Raw genomic sequence first — 15,597 nt, 5'->3', positions numbered from 1 at the left:
AGAGACCAAAATAGGACAATTAACCATCTGTAGAACTGTTCAATTAACAGATGTAATATTGCAATACAGTACGAGAGAAAAGACAAATAATGATGTTATTAAATGCACTTTCAATAATATCATAAAAACATAATTTCTGAACTCAAACAGTCCAACAATTAGAATAAAAAATGGCTGTGAGTGCTTGGGCTGAAGTGCTGCTCTTGGTGGGACAGGGTGTTGCAAGTCATCAGCCTTAACCCACGGTCCAGAGCTAGACAAATCCCAGCTTGCGTAATATGGCTGTGGCAGGATGAGAAGAAACAGAGTTTGGTTTATGCTTAAAAGGCCAAATCAACAGGACAAATAAATAAGACAAATAAATAGTACAAATCTATTCCCTCTGCAGGAATCTTTAATGAAGGGATTTAAAATCATAATAAAGCATGTGAAAAAAAGACAGAAATATTTTAGGAGGATTTAAAGACATTAATCTACAAAATCAGACACATAAAAAGAGATTTAAAGTATTTGTTTACCTAATGGTGACCAATATGTTAAAAATATCATACTACGACATTTCTCACTATAAAACATCACAATATTTAGTTTTGAGATTTGTTACATACAGTCCTACAATTAGAATGAATACGGTCTTATACCTGGACAGACAGGATGGCGTAAGCCTGACCCTTGAGTGCTGCTTACGTCTACATGTGGGGGGGCTGGGACAGGGTGCATGTCAGCAGCCTCAACCCAAGGTGAAGAGCCGGAACAATGGCTGTGGTGGGAAGAAACAAACAAGTTTTGAGTTTAGGCTTTAAAATCTCCTCATTTAAATGTACAGTTCTAGCCTCCATCTGAGCTACAAGAAGAAATGTCTGTGATCTGAGTTCTTTCAGCATTTGTGGAATGCTAAAGACCCAGATAAGACAGATCTGATTGCCCTATTCAGATAATACATAAGACAATATTCTGATTCCCAATCCTGGAGTATGTAAACACCTTATTCAGAAAGTATTTTTATTTTTTAATTGTTTGTGTCTTGAGAATATCATTCCAGGAATCATAGTTTTATCATTTTTTGGCTGAACCCAATTTGTTACAGTGTTGTATACACATAACAATAAACTCTGCATAAACTAAATTCAGATTAGTTTTAGTGTGTGCACATCAGTGTTGTGAAATTGGATGCATATTAAATTTGACTCAGTTAAGTTTTATAGGGAGAGGAATCGTTCAAGTATCTTTAAACTTTCTCCTGGCAAAATGAGTACACATGTAATGAGAGCTCTAGCAAAAACAATTGTATTTTGCCACCTTTACTTTTTCCCCATACAAAACGGAATCACACATATCATATTTAAAGTTTATGGTAAATGATAACTCTTTCCACATGATATTATGTGCTATATGCTATACTACATGCTGTAATTCTGCCAGGAGGTGGCAGCACAAGTTGAATGAATTTGCATTACATGTTTTATTGGAAGGAAAATGGATCTATATGTGCTATAGGTTTTTACAAACATAAAAATAACTAAACTAAGATTAAATTAATCTAACCCTATCTTTGAAAGTCAAGTGCTATTTGTAGCCTTATTGAAGAATTACTGGAAAACAGACCAAAGCCTTTTTTGGTCACTATGCTACTCATCCTCATCCATATCCATCCTCTCATCAAGCTGTCCAGCAAGCATAAGAGTAAAAACCTGAAACATACACCCATCAGTCATTGTTTTGTGCTTAAATATTTCTAAGATTCTACTTTTGACCCAAGTTATTGCTGACAGTATCATTTGTGATGAAAACCTTTGTGTTAAATTGAAAAAGAATACTAAACAGAAGTATTTTTACTAGTGGTCTCAGACTTTTAGACACCACTGTATATATAAATTCTCCCAAAAAGTCTCTGACCCAGGGAAATGATGAATTGAAACATAATGAGTTCTACAGCTGCATCTGAGGTGCCATATTATCTGGAAATAGAGTTCCAAAGTCGGCTAAAATGCCAGAGTTCCGTGACAGCATTCTTGGGCCCGTAGATTGGGCTGGTGTCATTTGAAAGGTACTGAAAATTTCTGAACTGTTTTAATGTGGTTATGTAACTGTATAACCTATAATGTGTGTTGGTCGTTGTGATCTAGGGCTGTTAGGGACAGCGTATCTCTAAATATTTTACCTCTCTGGGTTGTGCAGATTGGGACCTCTGGTGTTCAAAAAGTGCAACATCATTAGATGAATAATTAATAGAATGCTGATTCCCATGAGATGAATTGCACATTCCCATTATGCACATCATCACCCTTACAACCCTAGTTATGATTATCAGCAGGAAGTCATTAAAGCAATCACCACTCACCTACATTCAGAGGACAGAGTCTGAGTAACAGAAGTGGAGAGAGATGGAAGATCAGACTAGAAAGATGGATATTTTGAAGTTTTTCAGCCAAATATGTAACATTTAACTAGTCAGTTGCAGTGATACAGAATTTGTTTCTTATCAAATTTATTGTTGAGGGGTAGTTTATAGAGCTCATTGGGGGCTCAAGCTAGGTTAAAGCTAGTTAGTTAACTTTGCCTGCTTAATGCTACCTAAAAATTGAGGAACTAATAACGGTGCAGTGATTATCTGTTTCAATAAAGCCTGTGCAGTTACTAAAACTTTAAGTTGAGTTTTTTTGGTTACATTCATGCAAATTCAGCAAGACATGCAGAAGAAATATACTATTCTGATGAAATAAATCAACAATTCAGTTTGGCTGTAATCATCACATAATTCAATCATAGCATAATTATTTATATTAGTTTCATGCTGACTTGTCTAGTTGGTGTTTAGGTGTTATCTATTGTATGGTGTTGAAATGAACTAGGATCAGTTTCCCAAATACATCACAAAATTAAGATCAACTTAACTGGGAAACTGCGTGTTCAATGTGATGCTCGTTCTAAAATTTAATGATGAACATTGTGCTGCGATGCTTTTGCGAAACTTGACACTGATCAGTATAGATAATATAGCTGACCACTCAGTGTTTGGTGCCTCTTGAATGATGTAATCCTGATCAAATGAACAACATTTATTTGATTGACTTTAATTTTTGCAAGCGGGTACTTACACTGTTTTACCAAAAGTTTGTGGACACCAGACTAATCATACCCATAAGTGCTTGTTGAACATCCCATTCCAGATTTAGTCCTCCTTTGCTGTTATAATAACCACCATTCTTCTGGGATGGCTTTCCACTAGATTTTGGATGTAGCTGTGGGAATTTGTGTCAGGTAAGATCAGGTAGTGATGTTGGGTGAGAAGGCCCAGAACACAATCAGTGTTTCAGTTCATCCCAAAAGTGTTCAGTGGGGTTGAGGTCAGGGCTCTGGCAAGGACCACTCAAATTCTTCAACTCTAACCTTGGCACCATGTCTTCATGCAGTTCGCTTTGTGCACAGGGGCACTGTCATGCTAGAAAAGGTTTGGGTTCCTTAGTTCCACTAAAGGGACCCACTTAACTAACCCCTAAAATGCCAACCCCACATTATTAAAAAACAAACAAACAAACAAACAAACAAACAACTAAAAAAAAAACTTACTCTACTCTCCACATCTTGCATGGTAGCACTACTTGTATTGTTCTCCGCTTGACATACTGTATTTCTTCATTTGTAAGTCGCTTTGGATAAAAGCATCTGCTAACTGAATAAATGTAAAGGGGAATTCTTAATGCTACTGGATAGAAAGACATTCTAGACAATTGTGTACTTCAAACTTTGTGGCAACAGTTTGGGGAAGGCCCACATATGGGTGTCCATATACTTTTGGCCATACAGTGTATTTTGAGCAACTCTATATAACTTAGATCACGTAATAAGTTAGTGATCATCTGTGAAATGAAATGGCCGCTATGTTATCATGATACTCAGGTGGAGATGAAAGATGTGAAGAGAATATAACACTAGAGAAAAGGCGGTGGGTGAAGGAGAAGGAGGAGAGGAGAAAAAAGAAAGGTAGAGATGACTAAAGAAAAGAGTGGAGACTGAGGAGAGGTTAGTACTCCCCCCACTAAATGAACCCCTCCCCCTAAAAAAAGGAACAGAAAAAGGTTGTTTAATTGATTCAAGTGATTTAATGATTGAATAGTTTTGTAAGAAATAAATTAATGCAACAGTATTATTGTGTAAATAAGTACATACAGTACATTTCCTATTTAGTTTTTCACAGTAGGTACTGAATAATTCACAGGAGATACTGAATAATATACTTTAAGATAAACAACAGGATAATAAGCTCTAACTTTAAGGGTTAAAAAAAGACATTATTTTTACTAACAAATTATTGAATAATTTTTATAATGTATGTATTACTGCACTTATTGACTGTTGTTGTTTTTTATCTTAAAGGCAATTCAATAAAAAAGTACATATGAACACATATAAACAAGTAAATAAACATCTTTGAAATTTCATATTGACATAAGATATACTGTACATTCTATATTGGCATGCTACAAATATTCACTTAATTTGAAATATTTATAGATTAGTTCTTTTATTTGCTTTTTATTTGCACAGAACTATGTTTGTAAAGGTGCATTTTTAAGAAACATATAATTATCACAAAATATAATTCCTATAATATTCATTGCAGATACGTTAACTGCAAAATTGGCTAAAGGGGCATTTTTCATTTTTATGTTGTCTTTAATACAAAGTGGGTATACCTTTCTGAATCAACAATAAAATTAAACATTAATCAACAGAATTAATGTTTATAGAATATGAACATTCTATTGTGCACATTTCAAGTGTTCATATATATGTATATGTATATATATATATATATATATATATATATATATATATATATATATATATATATATATATATATTTTTTTTTTTTTAAATAACACAATTAAATTTTTAAAAAATCCTAAAAATCAATTCAATTAAAATGGTTTTCAGTAAATATGCATTTGTAACTTTCAGACGTTGAGATGTTCTTTTTGTCAGGTTTCAGGCTTCTGTAGATTTTATTTTGCAATACAAGGTCATGGAGACAACCATGGCGAAGAGCTAATAGTAAAACAAAAAACAAAAAGGAGAACCATTATTTTTGGGAAAATGGCAAAATGCTATAACACATAGCTCTATCTTTACTCTAACTCTGATTATTGATACAAGAATTCTTATGATTTTGTATTATTTAGTACTAGGCGGAGTTTAAAGACAGGGGAGTGGCTAAATTACCTCAAGCGCTGCGATTCCCAAGGCCACAGCTATGATGATAACTGTATTCGAGTCAAAAAGTTTTACCAATGCAGGGTAACATCCATTAATATTCTGTGAAAGAAAAAGAAAATCATATAATCATGAATAATAATAATAAAAAAAGAATGGGGTATTAGTCATTTTCACATTCTAGCAAAAGGATTTGTAACAATTTTGTGAAATATTTAGTGTTTTTAGTTAAATAAATGAAGATGAGTTAATATGCAGATATAAACTTTGAAAATACGGGAAAAAGAAAAACAAATAACAACACACACTTCCTCTAGCTAACTAGTCCCTGTGGTTATTGTTCACTTTGTGGAAATTGAGTCTTGCAGTACTTGCATCAATGTCAGTTACTTTGGCAGCTAGATGTCTCGAACAGATTGCTAGAATAGCGTGTCTCTACCAACCGAAATAAAGAAAAATCAGCAGGCTTTACCGCAACTGTAGCATTGCTGTATTTACAGGGTTGAAGCTGACAGCACTGGTATGGATACAGATTGGTGCTTTGGACGAAAGGGGAACCTGTGAAATCTGAATAGTTGTTGAATCCACAGCACTTGAACTACAAGAGGACACAGACAGAGAGGAGTGAAAAACAAACACAAGACATAAATATTAGCATTTAAATAGGTTTTTAATTTTTAATTTAATTTTTTTTTACATCAGGACTTTATATCCTAGAAAGCAAACCTTTAATTACAGAGATTACTGACCTACTGATTACTGACTGAACTATTACTGGAATGTAAATATATCAAGCAAGGCTTTGTTTACTGAAAATGTGTCTTTAATTCTTATCAACACAGGAAATGCAGTCAAAAAATGGTATCCAGATTGTCTGCAATTAATGACAAAGTTTACCAACCAAGTCCATAGTGGTGTTCCACAGACCCGTGACATCTGTATTAGAGCCGTATTCTTTTTGAATACTGTTCACTACAGTGACTCCCAGTTGACTTATCATAGTTTGTATCTGAGAGAGAAAGAATGTGCAGCAGACATCATTAAGCAACAGGTTGTCTAAAACAGGTTTCTGCATGCATAAATGCTGCTTGTGTTACTTACCAGTCCCTTGAAGACCAAAATCACAATTGCTCCAGCAACCTCAGCAATGAAGACTATCAGGATAATGACAAAGAACTGAGGAGAAAAAGGCCAGGCAGAAAAAAATTGTTAGAATGCAACGCAAAGTGAGGGCAGTGTACCTCAGCCCAATTCTACAACTGTTTAACACATATACACCCCCCGGTTATAAAGTATCCAGCAGACTGGTGTGTACAATTATATTTTATGTGATCTCTGTGTGGCTCATGGGGCAAAGATGTGCCTAGAGTGTGATCTGAACCTCTGTGACCACAACTGAGAAAATCGCCCCCTCCAGGAATATATCTCTAGTGGGTTAGCTCAGCTTGAGCTTCATTATTCTTGGGCAACCCTCTGGTGCAGTACTAATATAATTCTTTTAAATAATTACATTTTGAGACCCAATCAAAATAAAGCCTTTCCTGCTGAAAGGTGCCAAATGCTTATTCAGTAACAGCAATGTCTGAGACAGTGCAGACACATGAGCCTCCCTGGCCCAATTTCTCAGGTATCTTCAGTTTTAAATGAGAGGAAACATGGTACTAAGGATCTGCAATTTATGTGAGCCAAATACCTTGGAACTATTGACATTTTATAGCTCAACATCCAACTGGAAAGATGTGCAGGTAAGCTGATCTTGGAAGAGATCTTTGGAAGCTTTACAGTATTACCGCTCTGAATTACTTGGGGTGGGGTGGTATACGTCAAAACTAGATGTAGGGGGGTCTTAACATTTTCACATACTACTAAGCTTTAATAGCGAAAGATAGTATGCAGTGTTCACTCTATCTGAAAAGAAAATGTCAATATAAATTTGGCCACCCCTAAAATGGGTGTAAAACCCCATGCATTAGGCTAAATGCGGGAAATAGCACACAATCATGAACTCAATCAGCCGAATGCAATGGAGATAGCACGGGAGATACCATAAGTATTTGAAAAACACTTTTTCTTGTAAAATAAATGTCGAAATCTAAATATAGTTGTATCTCAATCATAAACTTTCGGCACAGTTGAAATGTTTATGGTCAAATAATTAAAATGAAGTTTAACTATTGTCGGCTCTGAATTTGAACAAATAATATACAACCACAAAAATGTCAGTTAGACCATATATGGTACTCACAGCATGTATTTTAACTGGTGCCTATGCTCGTGCGTGGAAGTTACGTCCTTTACTATAGTAACAGTACGCCATGTGTGCGATTATCTCATGATCATCCATGCAGTGGTAAAATGGTTAGGAATAACTAATCACTAATTTTGACATACTGAGATGGTGCATCATAGAAAAACAGTGGCATTTTTAAACATATTCTTTTTGCTGTTCTTTTCTAAATTCTTCGATACCAATACAATACCATTGTGTAAGACGTAACCCTTTAGTCACGACTCACGAATGTCTGTTTTATCCGTGTATAGTTTAAGTTGGTAAGAAATACAAACTTAATGTTTAAATTAATATAAATAACAGGCCTTTTTTGCACTCAGATTTCATTTAACACTGGTGATGTCACATCAATGTATAATTCACACACTGTAGCTAACTAAGTAGATATAAACATGTATGAATTAACAAACTAGTTAACTAGTGAGCTAACAAACCTAGCATGCTACTGAGTCTCCAGCAGCATTTTGCTAAGTTAGTTCAGGGGTTCCCAAACTTTTCCAGGGCAAGGCCCCCCAAATGGCATTAACATTTGACCGAGGCCACCATTTTGCAAAATGTCTTTAAAACACATTAAAAATACAGAGTTCTGAATATATCCCCCTTTTTTACGTAGATGTTTTGTCTGCTTAGCTCATGTGGTTAGTTAACATAAGAACAAAATAGAAAATAGATCATTTTCAGATTAGTTGTGTCAATTGTACACATGAACAAGTAATTTGTAAAGTTATTACTCAAGTAAATTTTCACCAGACAATTATTTACTTTTTACTTGAGTAATATTCTTTTTGATGACTTTTTTGCTTTTTAACTTTAGTGAATTATTACCACATTAGCAATACTTTTACTCAGTTAAGTATGTGTTGTATTTTTATAACCATGGCGTGAACTTTAAGTTTTGGATGAGTGTGTGTGTGTGCTTCTAAAATCATATAAAATTGTTATTGTACTGTTAATTCACTATTATTATTCTTTGTAATACTTTCCGTCACTGTTTAATCCTCTTACAGGAACAAAGATAAGCATTGGTAAGGATTAAAGTCTGTGTGAACAGGATGTAATGTCTGTGGTAAAGGTGATATCATCTGTAGAGAATGAGTCACACTGTACTCAGTTGAAAAGTAGGCTCTCTGAATGCCATTACATGTTAAAAGAGTACTTTCTTTAATGAGTAATGCATGTCTGGATATGTGACTGAATGTAAACAGTATCATGTAGTTTCAAGCTTGAAGATAAGCAAACACAGAATAAAACTTGACCCCAACCATTAAGTACACTATTGATAGTGCTGTATTAGTGCAATTACCTAGTAATAATATAACTACACTCCTAGGAAAAAAAAGTGTTCCTCAAAGTTTTTTTGGATAGTTGGATCTCAACTTCCTAGTTCCTCCATGATAGGGAAATACCCTGTGGTACGACACTACACAGAGCTTAAGTGTTCCCCCACAAGACGGACAAACAGATGAGCTTTTAATAGTGCTAGAGGTAACCTTTTTTCTAAGACAGTAGTTTTATGAAAGTTCTCATTCATACTAAGAAGAAGCCATAATGAACAGTTTAATAATTTATAGTCATTCAATTCACTTTAGAACTGAGATTGGGAACATGTCTTTAGGATTATAATACAATATCCATACTTTCATCTTTGTGTTGAACACTGTAGCCAAGGCAGCAGACCTACCGTAAGCAGCATGCACCTGCTCTCACGAACAGCGCCACAGCAGCCCAGAAAGCCAAGCAGCAGCAGCACGCTGCCCACAGCAATCAGTAGGTAGCCTACATTCAGAACCTGCCTCAGCTCAGGCGGTGCCCCAGACAGGCCTTGTAGAATGGATATGATCGAGTTACTGTCTACCTTTACCCATATACCTACAGCCAAGATACCTGCTCCAGCCAGCTGTGGAGAAGGGAAACAGAATTAGACACAGACGCAAGAGTACATGAAACAAGGGCACTAGATCAGATTTCTCCTTTTATTAAAATGCACACAACTACTTGATATATCATGTGGCTCTTTATTTCTGCATTATACACTATTTGTGGCCTCCAGACAATGGACCTTACTGATAATGATAGATAAGATTATGCATATATTGTTCTCAAGAGAATTCAAACAGCAGCTTTGGTATTCATGAAAAACCGGTTAGTTCTGAAAATCGTTGATCTCCAATGAGAGCCCATGAGTTTGGGTAAATTTCCATAGATGGAGACCTAATAATATGATTATAGTTTCATTGCCATTTTCAGTTCTCTGTGAACTTTTTTTTTTTTTTTTTTTTTTTTTTTTTTTTAAAGAGTTTTGTGCGCTCCAGGTGTCATGGAGGTACAAACTGTCAATTAGCTGTGAACACACTTTAATTACTTTAATTAGTAATTTACAGGTCATTGGCATTAATCAAAAACACATTTGTATGAAGAAAATCAGAGATACAAACAGTTTTATAATTCTGTTTTTATTTTGTTTTTTTCAGGTTTGGCCTACAACACACAACTTTATTAAAAGATTGTTAAATGAGGTGCATTTAAGACACTTTTTTTGCATTTCCTTTTAGTGAAATATGTTCGTTGACAACCATCATGAGAATAATAATAAGAATGAATGTCATTAACCTTGTCTGTACACTGAGATGTGGAACTGAGAGACTGATCCATTTGCATTCATGAATAAAGGTCAGAAAACAAGGAAACAAATCTCACAGCACTGATGACAGTGCAGGTTAATTCAGTTAGTTTGGTTACTAATTTGTGCAGTGATGCATTTCTAAGCGCAAAAACCCTCACATAGTTAAACCAAAATGGGGATATTTAAAGCTATAACCCTTTCTAGCAGAAAAAAAGTAATACTTATTAAAAACTACAAATTCTTAAAGCCCTGAGTGTCCACTTGGCACCCCAAAACAGGTGGAAATTCCATTTCTGTGGCATGAAAAATGGATTTGTAAATTCAGTTCAATATCACCTTTAAGGTACAAGGGATTGTCTGTGTAAGTACAAAAATTAGAGGTCATAATCATTCCATGTTAACAACAGACATGCATCATTTGTTATTAAAATAACATCATCCCCTTCCCGTTTCGTTGGATGAATGTTATGATGAGAATGGTTAACTTTGCACTTTTTGTCTGTAGCCATGTCTAAATCTTATGACTAAATGTGACTTTGGAAACCCCTGCTGTAAATGATGGAAAAAAACAAACAAATGAGGTGGACAACCAGCATCCAATCAGAACAAGTGGGCGTCAATCAATAGTCAGTCAATCACCTGCCTATCAATCATGTGACTTGTCAATTCAGAAAGCGCCGCTCCTGTGCTAGCACTCAGGCATTCTGGTCTAGGCATTGAGTGGGTGTGTTTTAAGGGGCTGGGCTTTGGAGAGAAAATGAAGGGGAGCTATATTTGGTTGGATTCTGAGTTTCAAAATCTGACTATACATTTAAGTGCATTTGGCAGACGCTTTTCTCCAACAGGATCTGCAAGCGAGACAAAATACAATACCTGTTTTGTTCACTAGAACAGAACCTTCACAAAGCTACTCAAAAACATCCTGCTGTTATTTAGAATTCCATCGTACTTACAAAGATAATGCCATTGAAAAAAAACATCATTGTTTTCAAAAATCCAAAGCAGCCCATCTTCACAGTGTCTGATATACCTGAAACAGACATACATAAAGACATGAATGAATTTAAAATCAAGTCAGCACTCAAGGCCAAGTGTGTTCTATTGGTCACAGTTTTCCTAATATAATACAAGACTTAAGGTTAAAAAAAAAGATCTCTTTCATGAAGAATTTACACTGATAGTGGGAAATTTGTCAATGCAGCACATATCCTACTGTTTAGTCTATGTGTTTACTGTATTATTAAATAGGATGAGGTTCTTGGTTTTAAGAATCTCCAAAGAGCACTGAAGAAAGAAACAACTGTTATAGATTACTGTCATAATTAACTGAATTAACATCAGAGAATCCTTCTCTGCCAAACATACACCACTAATTTGATCTTCCTGTTCAGTATCTACACTGTAAAACCGGATAGATCATTTAACTCAAAAATTTGAGGAAACTAATTACCTCAAAATTTTTAAGTTGATAAATCAATTTCTTTAAGCCAAATACACTTAAATATAAAAAAATATCCTCAGTTACCAAGTTAGCAGTTTCATTATAAGTCTGTTAGTAACTGGACAATGGCAGCTTTAATTTGCGAATATCTACAGCGAATATCTACAATTGGTAAACCATATAGAAATCACTAACCATTTTATTCTTAGGGTCTTGCCTTACAGGAGATTCAGACAAAGCCTCTAATTGTTTGTTCACATGTAAACCATTTAGTTACTAAGATTATTATTTATCACACTTGGACATAATCAATGTAAATTGAACCTTTCTGACAACACAAAGAGCTTTGTCAACCCTTTAAGCAATTACTGTAATTGTTGTGGGAACTTTGAGATATTACACACATAAAATGGAAAGAAGAAAAAGATGATGTCATGGAACTAGGAGTGACATGGCGTAACAATGGTAGGAACTTCAGACGATCAGCTTGTGTAGTCAGTGTTCACCTTTTGGTGGAATTTGTTAAAGAGAGGACATTCAGTATTTTTATTAAAAAGTAAATTACACTGACAAGGATTATAAGAAGGAGGAATGCAGTTAACCCTATTTGTCCCCTGGAGCTGTGGAATTGTGAAACTGATCCGTTTGCACGCATGGATAAATGTCAGAAAACAAAGAAACAAATCCCTAACATGAATAAGGGTCAGAAAACAAGGAAATAAGTGTCTCACAACATGGATGACAATGCAGGTTTATTCAGTAACTGTGTTTACTAATTTGCATAGTGAAGTATTTCTAAATCGACTAACCTAACAGTCTAAATATAAAATGGAGATCTTTATAGGCCAAATTAATGGTTTGTAAGTTTCAGGTAGTCTTGAGCTCTATATATAAAGTTCATCTTTTGTGACAATTCATTAAAGTATAAGAAGTGACAGAGAGCAGGATTGGTGTAAAGCAAAAAAAGGACATTTTAGCCTATAGATGTCCGTAGGCCATCTTCTCATAACCTCGATGGGAGGTATGAATGAAGCCTTTACATTTCCATACATTTTTTCTTATTAACCCCACCTCCCACCACCACCAGCACCACTTGTCACCAGTGTCACTATCTGACAATTTCACACTAGAACTGTGTACTGGTTGGCGTTATGCTGTCACTTACTGGGCCCATTGTCATGTTTTAGTAGTTACTGTAGTGTCTTGTGTTATTTGCACAGGTTTGCATGTGCACTTTATATAGAACGTGTAGATCTTATTTAGTTCTGTGTCATCTCATGTGGTTGGTGTGTTGTTTTATGTAGCACCATGGTCTTGGAGGAATGTTTTTTTGTTTCACTGTGTACTGTACCAGCTGTATATTGTTGAAATGACAATATAAGCCACTTGACTTGACTTGACAATTTTCAGACATTTAAGCAATTAATTTGTGTATGACGGTGATAAACTTCCAGAGGGTCTCTAGATTTTTTTAGACTCTAGTACACTGTTTAGTCTGACCAGCTACCAGAACAGTAACCGAGCTGATCAAACTGGTAGACCATCTTTGCCAGCAGGTTAGTGTCGGATGGAAAGAGTTTCTGAGTTACTGCTACTAATGCTAAATCATAGACAAGTTATTTATTTTTATTTTTTTTTTAAAGAAAATAACATAACAGTAAGGCTATTAGAAATCCAACATTCAAACATGTATTGATCAAACAAATGAAAAGATAGTCTACCAGTTTGGCCTGTGTTCAGGCAGCAGGATCTGGTCTGGCTAAATTGGATTTTTCAGCTACATCTTGTGCTCGAAGGTAAAATTGGCAGACAAAAACAACACAGTTAATATTTTAATTAATAAATGAAATTTATTTATGCCAATATAACAGATTCTGTATATGTATTCTAAATTGTAAATAATATATATATATATTTTTAAATATAATGTTATTATTTTCAAAGTATTCTGCCTCACCCTAAAATATGTTAGGTTATGCTGCCTTGTCTGATGTTTACGTTCACGGTTTTCCATACATCATACAAAGAGGTGGTTTTAAAAACCCTTGCATTTAAATGCCTACCAGACACCGCAGATACATTTAAAGCACGCAAACTGCCAGTGCATTTAGCCTTTAAAATGTCTGTTAATCATCCCTTTTCCACAATTGTTAATCTAATAATCTGATTTTAAGTGGAACTTAAGTGTTCCATAAAATCATTTTACGAATTGATATGTTTTTTTTTTACTTATGCTCCTTCTATTAAATAAGGTCTACATATTTATTTATTGAAAACGGTTTCATTTAGGTGCCTCTAGAACGTAATGGCAGTGATAATGCAATGTACTGATTTGTAAACAATTAATGTGTTCATAAGCATTATTATCACCAAAGAAATGATAGCTACACATTCTATCAGGTTAATCATTCACAAACCGCATCAGAATCATAATGCTCTAATATTTCAGCCAACAACTTTAAGTAGACGTACATTTGCTGTTTGACCAAAGGCGATAAAACTTTATGTTCAACAAGACAGGGATTTTATTTGCTTGTCTGCTTTCAGGCTGGGATTGTGGTGAACCATGAAGACATATTACGTGCGAATCAAAAGATAAAGTTATGATGAAGAGCTTCCACTCCCATCTCATTTCCAATAAATGTCACCGACAGTTTGTGTTGAATATTCTGAATTTGAGGCGTTAACGTTGTCACCTTCATTATAGTCAGCAGTTATTATCAGCTACCAGCTCAAACATGTTCTTCTCTGAGTCACAACCCTCTCCATCATAACTGATGATATCTGATCATAATTTGTGTATGCCACAGGTCAAATGTCAGTTGCAGAATAATGCATTTATTTGTACTTTCCCTCAGAAAAGAAAGAGTGACTTGTACAGGCTTGTTCTGGTTATGTCAATGTTTATCTAGTGTTAGACTAATCAGGGCAACACTGAAATCTCAGGAGCTTTTAGTTTGCACAGTCTTTTTTCCCCATCAGTCTCCTTAACAAGGGATAGAAACAGGAAACCAGTGCCCATGGTCGATTTTGGCATCACACTTGTTACTTACTTCAGTGATTTATTAAGTACCCAGTTCAGAGTTACTTCAGTGATTTATTAAATACCCAGTCACATGTAACTAGCCTGAATATCAAACCACTCTGTGAAACCAGAAGCTGGGGAGGGGAGTTTTGCTTCATGAACAGCATTTGATTTGCTTTGTAAATGGTCTCTGGAGTTTTGCATGAACATTTAAATTAGTGAGTAACTGGTTTGTATAAAAGTCAACAGCAGTGGACATCCTATCCTCTCTTAAATGACAATTCAGGAGCTGGATGTATAATTGCAATAGAACACACATTATTCAATGCCACTGAGAAGACATGCTAACAAGGCTCTCTTTTTTAATTACATTTGTAAAATTTCTTCGCTGTTGCCCCTATCTTTTTTGTCATTGTTTTTGCTCTTTCTTTCTGAGGAGCAATGAGCTGGAAGTTCTGGACACACCTGGTGACGGATGTTTCCTGGAGATGGCTAAACCTATTGAGAACCCTTGAGAGCCCAGAGATGGAAACGCTAAGCCAATTACATGGCAATGTTTAAGTGTTTGATAAAGACACCTCCATTTTATGTATATATATATATATATATATATATATATATATATATATATATATATATATATATATATATATATATATATATATATATATATATATATGTATATAGTGTCCAATATATGTAGTGTCCAATCACATCAGTGTCCAATGTTCATGCGAAATGTAGAAATATGCTTCAAAGTCAAAAAAAAAAAAAAAAGAAACAAAAACCCCACATAATGTCTATTTGGAGTAGTTTGTGGTTGAAGTCCAGCGAAGAAGCTTTGTGCAAGAATGAATGAGCTTGCTCCAGGAAAATTCATGCAATACAGAGTGAGAGAAAGAGAATCTTACCTTTATTGAAGACTTGAAGAGATTGAAGAGAATGTAAAATCACAGGAGCTTTGAATTTCTGAATGTCCACAGAAAACAGGGCTGAAAATACAA

At 34.9% G+C, this 15,597-nt stretch overlaps 1 protein-coding gene across 1 annotated transcript; it reads right to left on the bottom strand.

Annotated features, from left to right (window-relative positions):
• Positions 1–4,880: 4,880 nt before the first annotated feature.
• tspan34b (tetraspanin 34b) lies at positions 4,881–15,597 on the bottom strand. Its single transcript, XM_053610958.1, has 8 exons — positions 15,505–15,597; positions 11,081–11,157; positions 9,186–9,401; positions 6,316–6,390; positions 6,116–6,223; positions 5,687–5,812; positions 5,224–5,316; positions 4,881–5,049 (listed from the first exon to the last, which is right to left on the bottom strand). The coding sequence occupies exons 2-8, from the start codon at positions 11,135–11,137 to the stop codon at positions 4,990–4,992; spliced, it is 735 nt and encodes a 244-aa protein (XP_053466933.1). The 5' UTR covers positions 11,138–11,157; positions 15,505–15,597; the 3' UTR covers positions 4,881–4,989.

This window comes from Ictalurus furcatus, chromosome 2, assembly GCF_023375685.1.
Source record: "Ictalurus furcatus strain D&B chromosome 2, Billie_1.0, whole genome shotgun sequence".
NCBI classification, from domain to species: Eukaryota; Metazoa; Chordata; class Actinopteri; order Siluriformes; family Ictaluridae; genus Ictalurus; species Ictalurus furcatus.
The sequence above is the reverse complement of the archived record's forward strand: the minus strand, read 5'-3'. Positions and strand labels throughout refer to the sequence as shown.

Excerpts from the sequence above, each read along its gene's own strand:
- tspan34b (XM_053610958.1), bottom strand. The coding sequence starts at position 11,137 with ATGGGCTGCTTTGGATTTTTGAAAACAATGATGTTTTTTTTCAATGGC. Across the intron at positions 9,402-11,080 it reads TTTTCAATGGCATTATCTTT|CTGGCTGGAGCAGGTATCTT; the intron begins GTAAGTACGATG and ends CCTTCTCCACAG. Across the intron at positions 6,391-9,185 it reads GCAGGTGCATGCTGCTTACG|TTCTTTGTCATTATCCTGAT; the intron begins GTAGGTCTGCTG and ends TTTTCTCCTCAG.